Raw genomic sequence first — 15,820 nt, 5'->3', positions numbered from 1 at the left:
ACTGAGGCCCAGACACATCACAGCCTTCCCCAGCCTGGGCGCCTTAGATTGTGTCAGTCCTTAACCAACCCCTCCATACACCCTTCCGCTGGGGACATTTCTCCCCAAGGGATCCCAGTCCCTTTATTGTCTAGGACTTGCTCCTCTTCCTGTTGACTCTCAGGCTCAGCTCATCTCCCACCTCCTTTCCAGTTTTTCCCTCTGCCCCTGTGGATCATGGCAAACCAGCCACTCACTGACCTTGATATGAGTCAAGCGAGGGGCTCCTCTGAGCCTCTGCTCAGGCTGCATACCCCCCCAAGACTGGAATGCTTCCCCCTCATGTTCTCCAGTGGCACCTCTGCCCCAAAGCCTTTTCCAACTGCACCAGCCCAGGCTGATCTGCCCTCTCTCAGATCCTCATCTGTCCAGCCAGCCCTTCAGCACAAAATGTATTGAGCAACAACTACAAATCCAACAGCAAGCTCAGGAATCAAAGACAGGTGAAATGTGGTCCCTGTCCTCAAGGAGATCAAAATGCTCAGAGACAGTGACAGAGGCACAAGCCCATGTGCTCGGCCCTGTGGAACCCTGGCAGAGCCTGGAGAGGCGAGGCCAGGCTTCTGCAGGAGGTGAGTCTCAGCTGAGACTGCAAAGTGGGTCTGAATCAGCCAGGTGAAAGTGGAGGTGGTTCCAGGAGCCCAGGGTGGGTATTTCAGGAAAGAAACGGCATGTGCCAGGAGCTGAAGGCTGGAGAGAAGACAGTCCACAGCAATCCACCGCCAGGCATATATCAAAGAGGAAGGAAAGCGTACGTCACACACTTGTACAAGAACGTTCACCGTGTTATCCCTCACAGCCAAAGGTGGAAACAACACGAACGTCCATCGACTGGCAGATGGACAAGCAAAACGTGACAGATCCACACAGTGGAACGTCCAGCCACAAAAATGAATGAAAAAAAGACTTAAAGAATGAAGGACACATGTAACAACATGGATGAACCTTGAAAACACGGTGCTAAATGGAACAAGAGGCCACGTGTTGTGTGATCCCACATGTTACATGAAGCATCCAGAACAGGTAAATTTATAATGACAAAGTAGGTTAGGGGCTGTCTAAGGCCAGAGTGGCTGTGAGTGAAGGTGATGGGTGAGGGATTTCCTTTGGGTGATAAACATGTTCTAAACTTATAAACAGCAAGGTCCTACTGTATAGCACAGGGAATTGTTCAATACCCTGTGATAAACCATAATGGAAAAGAATATTAAAAAGTATGTGTATGTGTATATATATATACATAGGCATGCATGCATGTTCAGTTGTGTCTGACTCTGCACCCCATGGACAGTAGCCAACCAGACGCCTCTGTCCATGGGATTATCCAGGCAAGAATACTGGAGGGGGCTGCCATTTCCTTCTCCAGGGGATCTTCCCCACCCAGGGATCAAACTCACATCTCCTGCAATGACAGGAAGATTCTTTAAGATTCTTTACCACTGAGCCACCTGGGAAGCCTATGCACACACACACACACACACACACACACACACATAACTGAATTGCTTTGCCGTACAGCAGAAATTAACACAACATTGTAAATCAACTATACAACTATATTACAATAAACAAGGAAAAATAAAATATGAAGTTAAAAAATGTTCCAAAATTGATTGTGGATATGCTCTGTGAATACACAAAAAACAATTGAATTATACATTTTAATTGGGTAAATTGTATAGTATGTGAATTGTATCTCAGTAAAGCTGTTATTGAGAGAGACAGACAGACACAGGCATATGCAAGGAGCTGAGAGCAGCTAGGTCCGTCTGGAGCACGGAGCAGGATGGAGGGGGGCTGGCCCTGGCCAGTGGGCCCTGGCCCCAAAGGGCCTCCTGGTTTGTGGTCCTGAGGACTGCAGCCATGGAAGGATTTTCAACAGATAACTGACACACCCAGACCTGCCCTTTGCCATCCCTTCTGCCCCAAAGGAGCCTGCACTGAGGTCCTGGATGGGGTCCAGGGGATGAGTGTAGGGGCTGTGCCCTCACCCAGGGGTGTGGGCCATAGGGGCTGAGATGGAAGAGGCTAAGGGTGGAGAGCAGGGCTGGCCCCAGAGATGTTTACGTTGACAAGAAGAGGCACCTACTGACTGATGGGCGGGTGGGTTGGGGGAGAGTAAGAGTGGGGCAAGGATGCAGACCTGGATGGGGGTGACCAACAGCTGGGCTGGACAGAGCTGAGGTGCTGGAGGAGGAGCAGCTTTGGGGGCCAATGTGGAGCCCAGGGTCAGGACAGCTGAACCCTCAGCACCCACTCTGTGTTTCTGTCCTGTGGACACAAACACAGGAGCCACCAAGCCCCCATGTGAATGGTCCTCAATGTTGGGATTTCAAGGCCAACAGGGCTGAGAGACAAATGGGGGAATGGATCAACAAGGTGCTGCCAGCTTTTGATATTGCCAAGCAAGTAAAGTTACAAACCCAACTATCCCCTTCTGCTTTCATTGCCATTTCATTAAATAAAGAAATTTGTTGTTGCTGCTTTAGTCGCTAAGCTGTGTCTGACTCTTTTGTGACCCCATGGACTGTAGCCCGCCAGGCTCCTCTGTCCATGGGATTTCCCAGGCAAGAATACTGGAGTGGGTTGCCATTTCCTTCTCCAGCAGATCTTCCCGACCCGAGGATCTAACCTGTGTCTCCTGCATTGGTAGGCAGGTTCTTTACCACTGAGGTACCAGGAGAACCCCAAACAAAGAAATACTTGGCAGCAAAATGATAAGGACTGATGGACTCACCGACAGGCATCCCGTCCTTCAGCCATGTGACAGCAGGTGCAGGGACCCCGGTCACGTCACAGCTCAGGACCAGGAGGCTCCCAGCCACCCGGCTCACCATCTCCGTCTCTGGGTTCTCAAACGTTGGGGGCACTGCAGGAGAGAAGCCAGATTCCCAGAATCCTGTGACTCTGCCCCCTACTTCCTTCCTCTCGGGCTGATCAGGGAGGCCTGAGAAGCAGTTCCCTGTGCTTAGGAGCTGACATTTTATGTTTTGCCATTGATGCGGATGTGAGTTGTTTTATCCACAAATGTAAATAAGACCAGCAGCTGGCTATTTCCAAACATTTACAAAGCAGAGCCCAGAGGGAGAACACTTAGCCCAAAGATGGTAAATATGTGACTATTGAACCAGCAGGTGTTAATCTATGCCAGGGCAGACATCACTAATCGATCCCAACACTCTCTCCTGCTCAGCCAGCATGAAGTCATGCACCACAGGCAGCCACTGCCAGTGGAACACAGATGGCTGTGCTCAGGATGAAACATCTTCTCTCTCAAGGACCAGACATTGCACCCTCTCCCTGTTCATCAAGGTGGCCACCAGGAGAAGGAGCTATGAGCTTTGAGCAGCAGCAGACCTGGTATCAATAATTTTCAACACTGGTATTCAGTATGGTCAGGGTTGGATCCATCCACTGTCCCCATGGTACAGAAGCTGAAGGCTTTGGCATCTGCGGCAGATAGCTGGTGTCTCTCTACCTGTCCTTCCCATCTCGCACAGGGTCACTCGGGCAGAAGCTACATTTCCCAGTCTCCTTTGCAGCCTGCTGTGGGCAGCTGCTCAAGTTCTCTGTGTCTGCTCATTTCTGCTTCACCGGCTGGTATACAATGCAACGTGTGTATGCTGAATCACTTCAGTCGTGTCTGACTCTTTGCGACCCCATGGACTATAGCCTGCCAGGTTCCTCTGTTTGTGGGATTCTCCAGGTAAGGATACTGGAATGGATTGCCATGCCCTCCTCCAGGGGATCTTTCTGACTCAGGGATCGAACCTGAGTCTCTTATGTCTCCTGCATTGGCAGGCAGTTTCTTTACCCCTAGCGCCACCTGGGAAAGCCCAAAGATGCAATGCAGACAGGGACAACCCTCAGCGAATGGGAGATCGACACGATGGAAGGATCTTGGTCCCTAAATTAGCATTTGGTAAGTCCAGAGCTACCCTCCAGCCCAGATGCTCACTTCTAGGCTTTTGGATGAGAGAGGTAAACTTCTCTCTTCCTTGATGCACTATATTTTGGGGTCTTTTTGTTACATAGCTGAGTCTTTTCCCTAACTGACACAACATCTGACCACAAGAAAATCTGGCCAAGCCTTCATCCCTTGCTTCCCTAGGCAGTTCCGACAAGCTCTCCCTTCACCCCCAGCTTGAGTCACACCCAATGAAATGCCCATCTATGTTCCATCTTGGGCTGCTAGGGCAGGTGCCTCAGGGTTCAGGTGGGGATGACATGGTCCCAGGACTCCGAGGGTCTGATCTCTTAGGGCTCTGTCCCAGTGCTCCCATCCTGGGCCCTGTGCCCAGCCATTTCTAGACACAGTCATGGCAGACCATAGATGGAGCGCTTTCTGCGTTTTTAACAGGCAGGTCCTATCTTCGGCTCCTTTTACTGAAGGTAAATCTGAGGCTCAAAGGGACAAGGTCACTCAGAGCAAGTCATCAGTGGAGTCCTGTTCCGATCCTGCTCTTTTCAGTTCCAGATCTTGTGCCCTAAACACTCAGCAACACACTTCCCTTTTCAGCCACTGCCCTTCCCATCCTTGGTAGCTCCATGTGCTGCCAGCGGTCCCACAGTGGTGCTCGCAGGCTGGTCCCCAGCTTACCCTGGACCGTGAGGCTGAAGGCCCGCATGGCCTGCCCGGCTGCATTGCTGACTCTGCAGCTGTATAAACCTTTATCCGACACCTGGGACAGAGAGAGCACGTGATGGCAGTGTGCGCGCGGCTGGGGTGGGCTCCCCCAAAACCTCCAGGCCCCAGAACCTTCCAGAGCAGGACTCCCCAAGTAAACCGGTCATGCCTGGGAGGCCCAAGGGGAGATGGGACCTTCTGGCCTTTCCCAAATCCTAGAGACGCAGGAGGGGTGAGAGAAGGTGGGTGCAGAGGACCCAGACCTCACCCTCCCCGGGTCTGCGTGTCAGCTGAGCCAGGGGGAGAAGGTTCCCACGCTGTGGGGATGGAGCTGAACCCGGAGAGGGGAGCCCTGGGTACAGTTCCAGAGGAACAGTGAATATTCACCCACTGAACCCCTGTGGGTGTCTAATCCACACCAGGGATGGGGGTGGGCAGGTGGAACCGAGTCCCCGGGAGTGATAACAGAGGGGCCTGGAGAGGCTTCTGGATCCCGGGGAAACAGGCAGGCGGCAGGGCCTGGATCTGCTTGAAGTCGTTCTGTGGCTCAGTGTCGAGCCACACCTGGGGTCTGGTGCCCTTTCCGCATCTGCCACCCCCAAGGCTGCTCATCACCTTGGACTGGGGTTCTCTGGGCCAAGGAGGAAGCAGGCCCCACATCCTGCCATCCAGCTGCCCGCCTGCCCCTGGCACACCAGGAGGTGACATCTCCAGGGCTGCTCAGGGCCGCCCGCACCTCCAGACAGCTCACCTGGGCGTCCTGGATCTCCAGCCTCTGCCCGCCCAGCAGAGCTTGGATTCGCTCTGGCAGGACCAGGGGCTGCCCGTCCTTCTGCCAGGCCACAGTCGGCTCGGGGAATGCGTCTGTCTCACAGCTCAGGACGGCCTTGTCCCCCGCACTCACCAGGACCACATCCTGGGGTCTGCTGGGCGCTTGCCGGAAGGTGGGGGGAACTGGGGCAGGAGACGAGCCAAGTGAGGGGCCGAGGCCTTTCCCTGTCCTCCCCAACATCCCTGCAGGTTAACCATCTATGGAGAGAAAGGGTCACACGGCAGACCCCACCCCAGGGGACTGCACTGACCCCGGGGGCTGGACTAAGAGAATCCAGGCCAGCATGCCGAGGACCTGCTGGGTGACCTGGGAAGTGCCTCTTGGCCTCTCTGGCTCAGCCTCCCAGTTGGGGTACACGTGTGCTGAGTCACTTCAGTCAAGCCTGACTCTTGCGACCGCATGGACTGTGGCCCGCCAGCCTCCTCTGTCCATGGGATTTCCCAGGCAAGAATACTGGAGTGGGGCTCTGTTTCCTCCTCCAGGGGATCTTCCCAACCCAGGGATTGAACCCGGCATTGGCAGGCGGATTCTTTACCAGTGAGCCACCAGGGAAGCCCTGGCACTGGGCTAAATGCTCACATATTACCATCTAATCCTTAAACCAACCACCACCTTAAAGTGATGGGAGACTCAAGGCTCAGAGAGGAAGAGTGACTTGCCCAAGGCCACAGAGCAAGGAAGCACACAGCTGAATTTCAAACCCAAGGGTGTCCGAGTCTAAACCAGGAACCTAACCCTGCGGTGCCCCAGACACCACTGCAGCAGACGGCATGGTGTGTCCCAGGCTCCTCCGGGGCCGGCTGCCCCTCTCCTGACTGTGCTGGTGGAGGGGTGTGAGGCTGATGGAAGGAGTGGGGGGCAGTGCAGGTGGGGGGACAGACGGCACGTACCCAGCACACTAAGCTGCACCAGCTTCTGGTCTCGGCCGGCGGCGTTTAGGGCCTCACACATGTACATCCCAGAGTCCAGGAGCTGAACCTGAGTCAGCTGCAGGGTGTGGGTGCCTGCGAGGGGTGGTGGTGGCGGGTCGGGGGGGAGCCAGCGCTTGGCACCAGTGAACAGGCCCCAATCCCCAGACCCCACACCCGCAATCCTAAAGCCCTCCCAGACCCCTAATTCTATCCCAGATTTGGGGAGGCTACTCAGCTTCCCCACAGAGCCTCCGAGCCGGGCCCTCAGCCTCAGTTTACGCACCAGGCAGGAGGAAGACTTCTTCTCCCAGGGAGAGGGTCCAGCCGTCCTTGTACCAAGTGACCTCGGGGCTGGGGTGAGCATGGACATCGCAGGGCAGGGAGACGCTGCTGTTGAGGGTGGCGGTGATCTGTTCAGGGTTCAGACCTGCGATTCGTGGTGGGACTGTCCCCGCGGGGCCATCGAAATAAAGAAAGACGTGACAATACAGACTGGCAGGGAGCCGATGGCCACAGGGTGATACACGGGGCCTTCTGGGGCTCCTGGCGCTTCAAACCAGCTCCTGTTCATCTTCCTCATCTTGTAGAGGAGAACGCAGAGCTCAGGGATCAGAGAGGGAGAGTCATTTTTCCAAGGTCACTCAGCTGCTCAGTGGCAGGGCCAGAATATCCATTCAGTTCAGGCTAAGTCCTAGACCCGAGTGCCCAACACCGTCATCCCTCTGCCCCTGAGGCCACAGCTGCCCTACATCCACAGCCAGAGCTCTCAGCCCCTGAGATGCACATATCACAGGAATGCAGAGGTTGAGAGGGCCGACTCTGGGGGCGGGGATACCCCCACTGAGTCTCCGAGCCTGCTTCCATGGCCCTAAAATGGGGCCCACCTCTCGGCTTTGAGCCCAGGAAAGTAAGTGCCCTTATAGTAAGTGATCAATAGTGGTGCTGGAAAGACCTCATTCTTCTGAGAGCCTCTGAGGTTGCTTAAGATGGTCTAGTGGCCAGGGTCCCCCAGAGTTCTCTATCCTGGGGTAAGGCTGGCCCAGACCGAGGGCCCAGGACACTGGAAGGACCGCGGCACTCTGCCTGCCTGCCTGGTGAGCCCACAGAGCATGCCAGGGCCAACCCAGAGGACCAGCCCCTGCTCAGCTGGGGAACCCGCAGGGGCTGCCCACTCGCCCGGCTCACCTTGCACCCTGAGTGTGAAGAGCTTCTCCGCGGAGCCGGCTGGGTTCTCGGCCACACACATGTAGCTGGCGGCATCAGCCACTTCCGCCGTGGAAACCTGGGGGTGCATGTCACCAGCCCGATGGCTCTGGGGCCCCCAGGAACCACAAGGGCTCCCTCCCACCCATCTCAGGCACAGCCAGCACCAGGCGGAGCCCCCTCAGAAGACCACCTTTGTCTACACTGAGCAATGCTTAGGGAGGTCACCCCACGTCCAGCCAGGGCTTTCTGTGACATTCGGGGCTGTGAGGCTGACAGATGAGTCCCTGTAGCAAACTGGGTGATGACATCGGTCCCCTCCCCAGCCCCGAGGAGGGTGCTCTGTGCTGTGCTGGGCTCCAGGGGTCCCGTGTAGGGGTGTTTGGATGTTGGGGGCCCGAGGTGCTGCCTGAGGCCCCAGGTGCCCGCACGGCTCTGTGAGCATCCGACGGCCTTCCTAAGGAAGGCTGCCCTGTGCCACACTGGCTGTGGGTGTGCCAGCCTCTGCTCCTTTTCAGGGGCCACGAGCAGCCCTACAAGGCTCCTCACATACGATTCTTCAGTGAATTAAATAATTAAGTAAAAGTGAAAGAAAGTGAAAGTGCAAGTCACTCAGTCGTGTCTGACTCTTGGCGACCCCATGGACTATACAGTCCACAGAATTCTCCAGGCCAGAATACTGGAGTAGGTAGCCTTTCCCTTCTCCAGGGGATCTTCCCAACCCAGAGGTCAAACCCAGGTCTCCCTCATTGCAGGCAGATTCTTTACCAGCTGAGCCACAGGGGAAGCCCAAGAATACTGGACTGGGTTGCCTATCCCTTCTCCAGGGGATCTTCCCGACCCAGGAAACCCTGAACTAAATCCCAGGGGTTCCAACACACTTCCAAGCAAAGAGCTTCAGGTGACGGCAGTTCGTTGGGCCCCAGACAAACAGAACTGCGTCACAGCAGCAGCTATCTTTATTTATAATTTATTTTTTGACCTTGCCACAGGGCATGTAAGATCCTAGTTCTCCAACCAGAGATCAAACCCATGCCCCCTTGCAGTGGAAGCACTAGAAACGCAGAGTCTTTTTTGCTTTTGTTTTTAAATAAGTATTTTTAAAAAAGTATTTTTGGCCACACCCTGCAGCATGAAGGATCTTAGTTCCGCCCCCCAACCAGGGATTGAACCCAAGCCCTTTATGGGAAGGAAGGCAGAGTCTTAACCACTGGACCGCCAGGGAAGTCAGCCACTGCCTTTAGCCTGAGCAGGGGTTAGGGGGGTCGCCCTGACCTGTAAGATTTGCCCGTTTTCCAGGACCTGCAGCCGTGGGCTTGGGGAGAAAGGCAGCCCATTTTGGAGCCATGAGATGGTGGGCGCAGGGTTGCCCAGGACTGGGCAATGCAGGCTGACGGTGCTGTTGGCATTGACGGTCACCTCCTCTACAAGCTCCTCCGTTTCACCCAGGATCACAGGTGGGGCTGGGGGCGAAGAGGGTGAGAAGTGGGCAGCCTCCTTGGGAAAGGCCCCAGGAGGAGCGTGGTGTAGAGATGAGAGCTCTTGGTGCCAGGTGCTGGCTGGGGCTCCTTGAACCCTGCCCACCAAGCCCTTCCGAGCCCTGAGACAGCTAAGGAGCCTAGGGCACAGAGAGGGCTGTGATTCACTCAAGGTCACACAGCTAGCAAGCAGCTCGTGTGTGCTGAGTCACTCAACCGTGTCCAACTCTTTGCGATCTCATGGACCATAGCCCGCCAGGCTCCCCTGTCCCTGGGATTCTCCAGGCAAGAATACTGGAGTGGGTAGCCATTCCCTTCTCCAGGGGATCTTCCCAACCCGAGGACGGAACCCACATCTCCTGCCTTGCAGGCGGACTCTTTACTGTCTGAGCCACCAGGGAAGCCCCAGGAAGCGGCTCACTTGGAATCTGAACCTAGTCCAGTCTGGTTTCAGAGTCCGAGCTCAAAAGCCCTGCATCATCCATTTGGAGAAAGGCAGGACTACGCCTGTTCTCTACTTGGGCCCCCTTCTGGAGGTGGGGGGCCCTCATGGGGCCTTAGACCTGAGCGCCGCCCCGCCCACCCCCAGGCCAGGCCACTCACTCAGTACCAGCAGCTCGTAGTGCAGCCAGTCCTCGCCCACCTCGTTGGAGGCCCTGCACGAGTACCTTCCCGCATCCTCCGCCCGTACCAGGGGGATCTGCAGGACCCGGCCTCCTGCAGGGACATGGGGGAGATAGAGGTCTGAGCAAGAACCAAGAAACCTGCCCTCTACCCTGGAGGAGATCTGGGACACATCACCGCCCCACTCCGCCCACGTAACCTGTGACATGCAGAGAAGCAGCTGCTGTGCCCGGGTCACGGCTCGAGAGGGCCAGGTGAAGCACAGTAATGGCTTGCTCTGCGCCAGGCCCTGGGCTGAGCCTCTGACTCTATGTGCTGTCACAACTCCCATCTTACAGATGGAAAAACTGAGGCTTCCTAAGAGTACCTGGCAGGGCTGAGCCCAGCTCCTTGATGAAGGCAGAGAGAAGAGGCAGAGAGCTGGGCACATGTCTGGGCAGAGGCTCTCAGGAGGCTGGACTGGTTGGAGGTGGGGGCTCTTCAGGGGCATCACCTGGGACCCTCTGCGATCGAGAGCCAGCCAGGGCCAGACTCTGGCATCGAGGGGGCTGGAACTGGTGTCTAGCAGGAGTGGGGTTCGGGTGACTGTGCGCTCAGAATCCTGGGTTGGGGGGTGGCCAACCCAGGATGTGATGGGTTGTGAGCAGGATTAGAACCAGGGGCTCATTATATGCAGAGCCAAGGGGTGGTAGCCTGGAGTAGGGAGGCTGTGGCCATGGTCAAGGGAGGGGTCACTTAATGTGTGAGATTAATCTGTGATCAGGGCCAGAATTAAGGTCAGCTGTGACTATGAGCACTGTGTGCCCAGGATTAGGGGTTCGGTGGCCACGGTCAGAGGCTAATGGTGGGACTGGGGGTCAGCATGTGACTGAGCTCTTTGTGTCCCCAAGCCAGAGGGCAGTGGCCATTTAAGGGTCAATTACGTCTTTCTGTAAGCCCTGCCTCTCCCAGATCTCCAAGGGGTCGCCTTCTTTCACAAGCACCCAAGTCCAAACCCTGGCATGACTGTTTGCCCTACAGCCCCCTCATTCTTCCCTCTGCCACCAGCGTCACCACTGACCCGCGCCTGGCTGGGCACCGTGTGACCGCGAGCCAGGCGACCACCCCATCCGGGCTCTGTGTCTGGGATTCCTCCCAGTCCTGGACCCCACCCCCGCCCCAGGGAAGCCAGGCGTTTCTAAGCCCCATCCCCAGGCCCTTTAATTCAAAACCGTCCATAAAAAACTATTCTAAGATAGAGCAGTTGTTTAGGCAGGAAGCAGCTTAGATGCCCATCAACTGATGAGTGAATAAAAACCATATGGTACATAAACACAATGGAATATATACTCAGCCATAAAACAGGAAGGGGTTGAGTCAGTCCTAGTGAGGTGGAGGAACCTAGAGCTTGTTATAGACATAGTGAAGTAAGTCAAAAAGAGAAAAACAAATATAGTATATTAACACATATATATGGGACTGAGCGACTTCACTTTCACTTTTCACATTCATGCATTGGAGAAGGAAATGGCAACCCACTCCAGTGTTCTTGCCTGGAGAATCCCAGAGACGGGGGAGCCTGGTGGGCTGCCGTCTATGGGGTCGCACAGAGTCGGACACGACTGAAGCGACTTAGCAGCAGCAGCAGCATGGGATCTAGAGGGCTTCCCTGGTGGCTCAGATGGTAAAGCGATTCAGAAAACTGATACTGAAGAACCCATTTGTGGGGAAGGAATGGGGACGCAGATGTAGAGATTGGACTTGTGGACACAGTAGGGGAGGCAGAGAGTGGGACAAAGGGAGAAAGTAGCGTCAGCATAAATACAAAATATCCATGAGATGGAGAGCTGGTGAGAAGTTGCTGTGTAGCACAGGGAGCCCAGCCTGGAGCTCAGTGATGGCTTGGCTGGATGGAATGGGGGAGGCGAGGAGGCTAGGGAGGGAGGGGAGTACTGTATGATTATGGCTGATTCACATTTCACATGGCAGAAACCAGTACAACACTGCAAAAATTAAAAAAAATTTAGATATAAAAAAAGAAAAAGTGTTTATGTTTTTAACAAAAAAGCAAATAACTTTAAAAGTTTCTTTACCAAATGAGCTATCAGGGAAGCCCAACTTTAAATAAACAAATATGTAAAGCAGGAAAAAGACATAAAAAGGTCACATGACAACCCAGAGGGGTGGGACGTAGGAGGGAGAGTCCAGAGGGAAGGGACACGCGTATGCTCACGGCTGATTGGTGTTGATATATGGCGGAAACCAGCACAGCGCTGTAAAGCGACTATCCTCCAATTAAAAATAAATCATTTTTTTTTAAGGTCACATGAGCCATGATCTTGGATCCTGGGTGGGCATCAGAGCCCCATGAGAGCTTCTTCAACATTTGGGGTCTTAATAAAGGAACTGCCCCCTCCCCCCGGAAAAAGGGGCCAGGAGATTACAGATCTCGAAGCCCAGAGGTGGGCGTGGTGCAGATGAGTACCTCTGCTCTAACCAGAGGCAGAAGGGGATCCTGTTCTTGCCTTCAAACAGGTAAAGGACTTCTAGCCCCAGTTTATGAAAGGCAGTTGAGGTCCAGAGTGGTCACATGCCCTGTCGGGGGTCAGACAGCAAGCAGCAGGCAGGAGACCTCAGGCCGCACGGAAAGGCGGAGGCGACCAGCCCTGGTGTGGGCATGACCCTGGTGCCTGCCTGTAAAGGACCCGCTCTTCCACGCAGCCCTGGCCTACCTTGCAGAACAGACACCCCGTCCTCGATCGAGAGGGGGCGGTCCCCCCTGTACCAGGTCAGCTCCGGGGCTGGCACCGCGTTGGTATCACAGTACAGGTAGGCGGGGTTGTTCTCCACGATCTCCCGGTATTCCGTCACCCCACCCTGGGCCTCTTCCTCCAAGAACGGGGTCTCAAAGTCTGCAGTGGCATCAGCCACCTTCTGGAAAATGGGGGGTACTGGGGAGCGGAGGACAAAGCCGTCAAGACACACTATTGAGAGATGGGCATGAACTTCTGTTCAGAGATTCCCATCCCAGCCTCCACTGGGCAGGGAAATTTCACCGAGTGAGCCAATCCCTTCCATCAAAGCAGTTTTTTTTTAAATGATCTTTTTTCCTTTATTATCAGCTAATTGTTTTTAAAGATCTTTTTTTTCTGATGCAGGCCATTTTTTAAAAGTCTTTATTGACTCTGTTACAATATTGCTTCTGTTTTATGCTTTGTTTTTTTTGGCCAAGAGGCCTCTGGGATCTGTGTTCTTGGACCAGCAACCCACACCCGCTGCATTGGAAGGGGACGTCTTAACCACTGGACCATCAGGAAAGTTCCCTGATCACCATTTATTACAGAGGTAAAATCAAGGCCTGGGGGGCAGTGATGTCCCGGTCCCCCAGGGCTCTTGAAAGAGCCCAGGCCAGGGTTCGGGGGGCCAGATGTGCAGACAGCTATGAGAACAGAGCCCTCCTGCCAGGCCGCCCCAGAAGCATTGACACCTCCCAAGTCCCACTGACCCCCGCCCTGTGGTCCCACACACCCTGGATGAGCACGTTGAAGTCCTGGTCATCCTCGCCCGCCACGTTGGTGGCCACGCACAGGTATCGCCCAGAATCGGAGACCTGCGTGGGCTGGATCTGGAGCAGCCGTCCTTCACCGAGGATGCGGACACGCTGGTTGGGGATCACAGGCTGGAGGTGGAAAGAGGGGGGATAGGGATCAGGAATGAGGGCTAGAAAGCACCCATATGAGTTACTTTTAAAACACCACATAAAGTGGTCAGACCACCCTGACAATTCTGTAACACCAGACCCACAGAACGTAAACATTAGAAGAGAATTCAGTGAGTGAATATAGGGTTTCATGCCTGTGAGACTTGTTTTCTATAAAGAGTTGAACTTCTTATTAAAATATAAAGGACGGGGCAGGGCCCAGGACAGCTCTGGGGCCTGCTGCTATGACTGCCTTTTCTGGAAGGTTCTGCAGATGAGGGGGACCCAGACTGAGAATCTGAGGTCGCCAGGGGCTCCTGAGCTCACCTGTCCATCCTTGTACCAGCTGATGGTGGGCGGGGGCACGGCCCAGAACTCACACTCCAGGGTCAAGCTGCTGTTGACCTTGGTCTTCACTTCCTTCACGCTGACCTCCCCAAAAGGGTCATCTTTGGAGATGGAAGGGGGGACTGAAAACCATAAAAGAGTCTGAGGAGCAGGCCGGGAGAAGAGGTGCTGAGACCCTGCACCCCCCAGCCCCTAAGCCCATCCCAGAAACGGAGGGGGCTGGCTCTCCAGAGCAGAGGAACAGGGAGCCTGGTAACCCACCCGCTCCTGGGGAGAGATGGTTATGGGACAGGGCAGGTCTGAGGCAGGGGGATTCCTGGGGTGACCTCTGGGGACCCTTCCAGGGGTACCAGGTCTCCAGCTGTGGGCGCTATTATTGCACTGCAGTGTGAGTGGCAGAAGGAAGCCAGGACTTCTGTGGGTCTAGGCATCCACGTGACCCAGTCCTAACTCACTGGTTCCCTCCTCCTAAGTTCTAGGCCCTAAATGGACCAAGCTGGCCTGGCTGGCCAGGGACTATCAGAGGGGACACGTCACATGAAGGTGCCTGGGGTGTCAAGTGCAGCCCCGGCACTTCCGGGCAGCCTCCTGCCCACGCAGCTGGTGCCCTGGCCGGTCCCTGACTCACTGAGGACTTCCACGTGGTAGTTCTTCATGGCCTCGCCCAGCTCGTTGGTGACCACGCAGGTGTACTGGCCCGCATCTTCCTTCTGGGCATTCAGAATCTGCAGCCCGTGGGTGCCTGCTTGGGGTAGGACAGCGGCCAGGGTCACCCCTGGCTGCCTGCCTCTGACCCAACCTGGTGACGTGTTACCTCTGCCCCCCTTCTCCCCCATCCCCTCGAGGGCATCACCTGGGAGCAGCTGGATGTTGTTCAAGGCCTCAAAAGGGGCCCCGTCCTTCATCCAGGTGATGGTGGGGGCAGGAAAGGCCCGCGTCTCGCAGATCAGAGAGATGGGGTTGTTGATGGTCACAGTCACCTCTTCCTCCTCGCTGTCCTCGTTAACTCCCAGGATGGTGGGAACCACTGCGGTGGGGCAGGGGGTGCGTTCCTGAGCAGGGATCCCCCACCCTGGGCCCGAGGACCCGGAAAAGTCTGAGACCCTGGTGCTGGGCTTCGGTGCTGTTGTTGTTTGTGTTGCACAGATGGGAAACGAGGCTCAGAGGAACCACGCCCTGTGCGGCCAGACTTCAATTCAGGCCTGGGTGGCCCAGAGCCCAGGCTCTCCCTTACTAAGCCATATCATAGGGGAAGCTGGTCAACTCTGCCTCTGTTTCCCCAATAAGCTCTTAACATCCATGCGTGTGCAGGCTCAGTTGTGTCCGACTCTTTATGACCCCGTGGACTGCAGCGCGCCAGGCTCCTCTGTCCATGGGATTTCCCAGGCAAGAACACTGGAGTGGGTTGCCATTTCCTCCTCTAGGGGATCTTCCTGACCCAGGGATCGAACCCCTGTCTCCTGTATCTCCTGCACTGGAAGGCGGATTCTTTACCACTGCGCCACCTGGGAAGCCCCTGTTAACATCCAGCCATCTACTAATTTATCCACAGTCTTCCCAGTTCTGTGTGTGGTTCCAATTTGTACCCTGCTCTGAGCAGAGGTGGAGGTGGAGTTTTGTTCTCTGCTGAGTAAAACAGCTCTGCTTTCATGGGTCCCCAAATATTCTCTTTCAGCTCTTGCTGGGGACCCTCCTTTGTACCAACAGCAGTTTATTTCATTTTTTATTAATTAATTTTGGCTGCTCTGGGTCTTTGTTGCTACGTGCAGGCTTTCTCTAGCTGTGACGAGGGGCGGCTAGTCTCTGGTTATGCTATACAAGCTTCTCTTTGCGGTGGCTTCTCCTGTAGCAGAGCTCGGGCTCTAGGGTGTGCAGGACCAGTAATTGCAGCTTGCAGGCTCTAGACCTCGGGCTCAGTAGTTGTGGCACACAGGGTTAGTTGCCCCAGGCCATGTGGAATCTTCCAAGAGCAGGGATCGAACCTGAGTCCCTTGCATTGGCTGGTGGATTCTTAACCACTGGACCTCTAGGGACATTTTGTGTGTACTGTGCATGCTAAGTTACTTCAGTCATGTCCAA

At 55.2% G+C, this 15,820-nt stretch overlaps 1 protein-coding gene across 2 annotated transcripts in view; it reads right to left on the bottom strand.

The window, feature by feature from the left end:
* The window catches only part of HMCN2 (hemicentin 2), a 176,156-nt gene that overhangs the window by 39,524 nt on the left and 120,812 nt on the right, over positions 1-15,820 (bottom strand). Inside the window, exons 50-62 of one of the 2 annotated variants that reach the window (XM_055541400.1) lie at positions 14,595-14,768; positions 14,370-14,486; positions 13,721-13,863; positions 13,222-13,372; positions 12,426-12,644; positions 9,694-9,807; positions 8,888-9,075; positions 7,595-7,691; positions 6,693-6,854; positions 6,389-6,502; positions 5,418-5,620; positions 4,640-4,721; positions 2,777-2,908 (exon numbers count right to left, since the gene is read on the bottom strand). In XM_055541400.1, coding sequence (XP_055397375.1) covers positions 2,777-2,908; positions 4,640-4,721; positions 5,418-5,620; positions 6,389-6,502; positions 6,693-6,854; positions 7,595-7,691; positions 8,888-9,075; positions 9,694-9,807; positions 12,426-12,644; positions 13,222-13,372; positions 13,721-13,863; positions 14,370-14,486; positions 14,595-14,768 — 1,896 coding nt within the window. The remainder of the gene's footprint in view (positions 1-2,776; positions 2,909-4,639; positions 4,722-5,417; positions 5,621-6,388; positions 6,503-6,692; positions 6,855-7,594; positions 7,692-8,887; positions 9,076-9,693; positions 9,808-12,425; positions 12,645-13,221; positions 13,373-13,720; positions 13,864-14,369; positions 14,487-14,594; positions 14,769-15,820) is intronic. The other variant, XM_055541401.1, reaches the window with a different exon arrangement.

This window comes from Bubalus kerabau, chromosome 11, assembly GCF_029407905.1.
Source record: "Bubalus kerabau isolate K-KA32 ecotype Philippines breed swamp buffalo chromosome 11, PCC_UOA_SB_1v2, whole genome shotgun sequence".
Classification (NCBI taxonomy): domain Eukaryota; kingdom Metazoa; phylum Chordata; class Mammalia; order Artiodactyla; family Bovidae; genus Bubalus; species Bubalus kerabau.
This window is presented reverse-complemented; position numbering and strand designations above follow the sequence as displayed.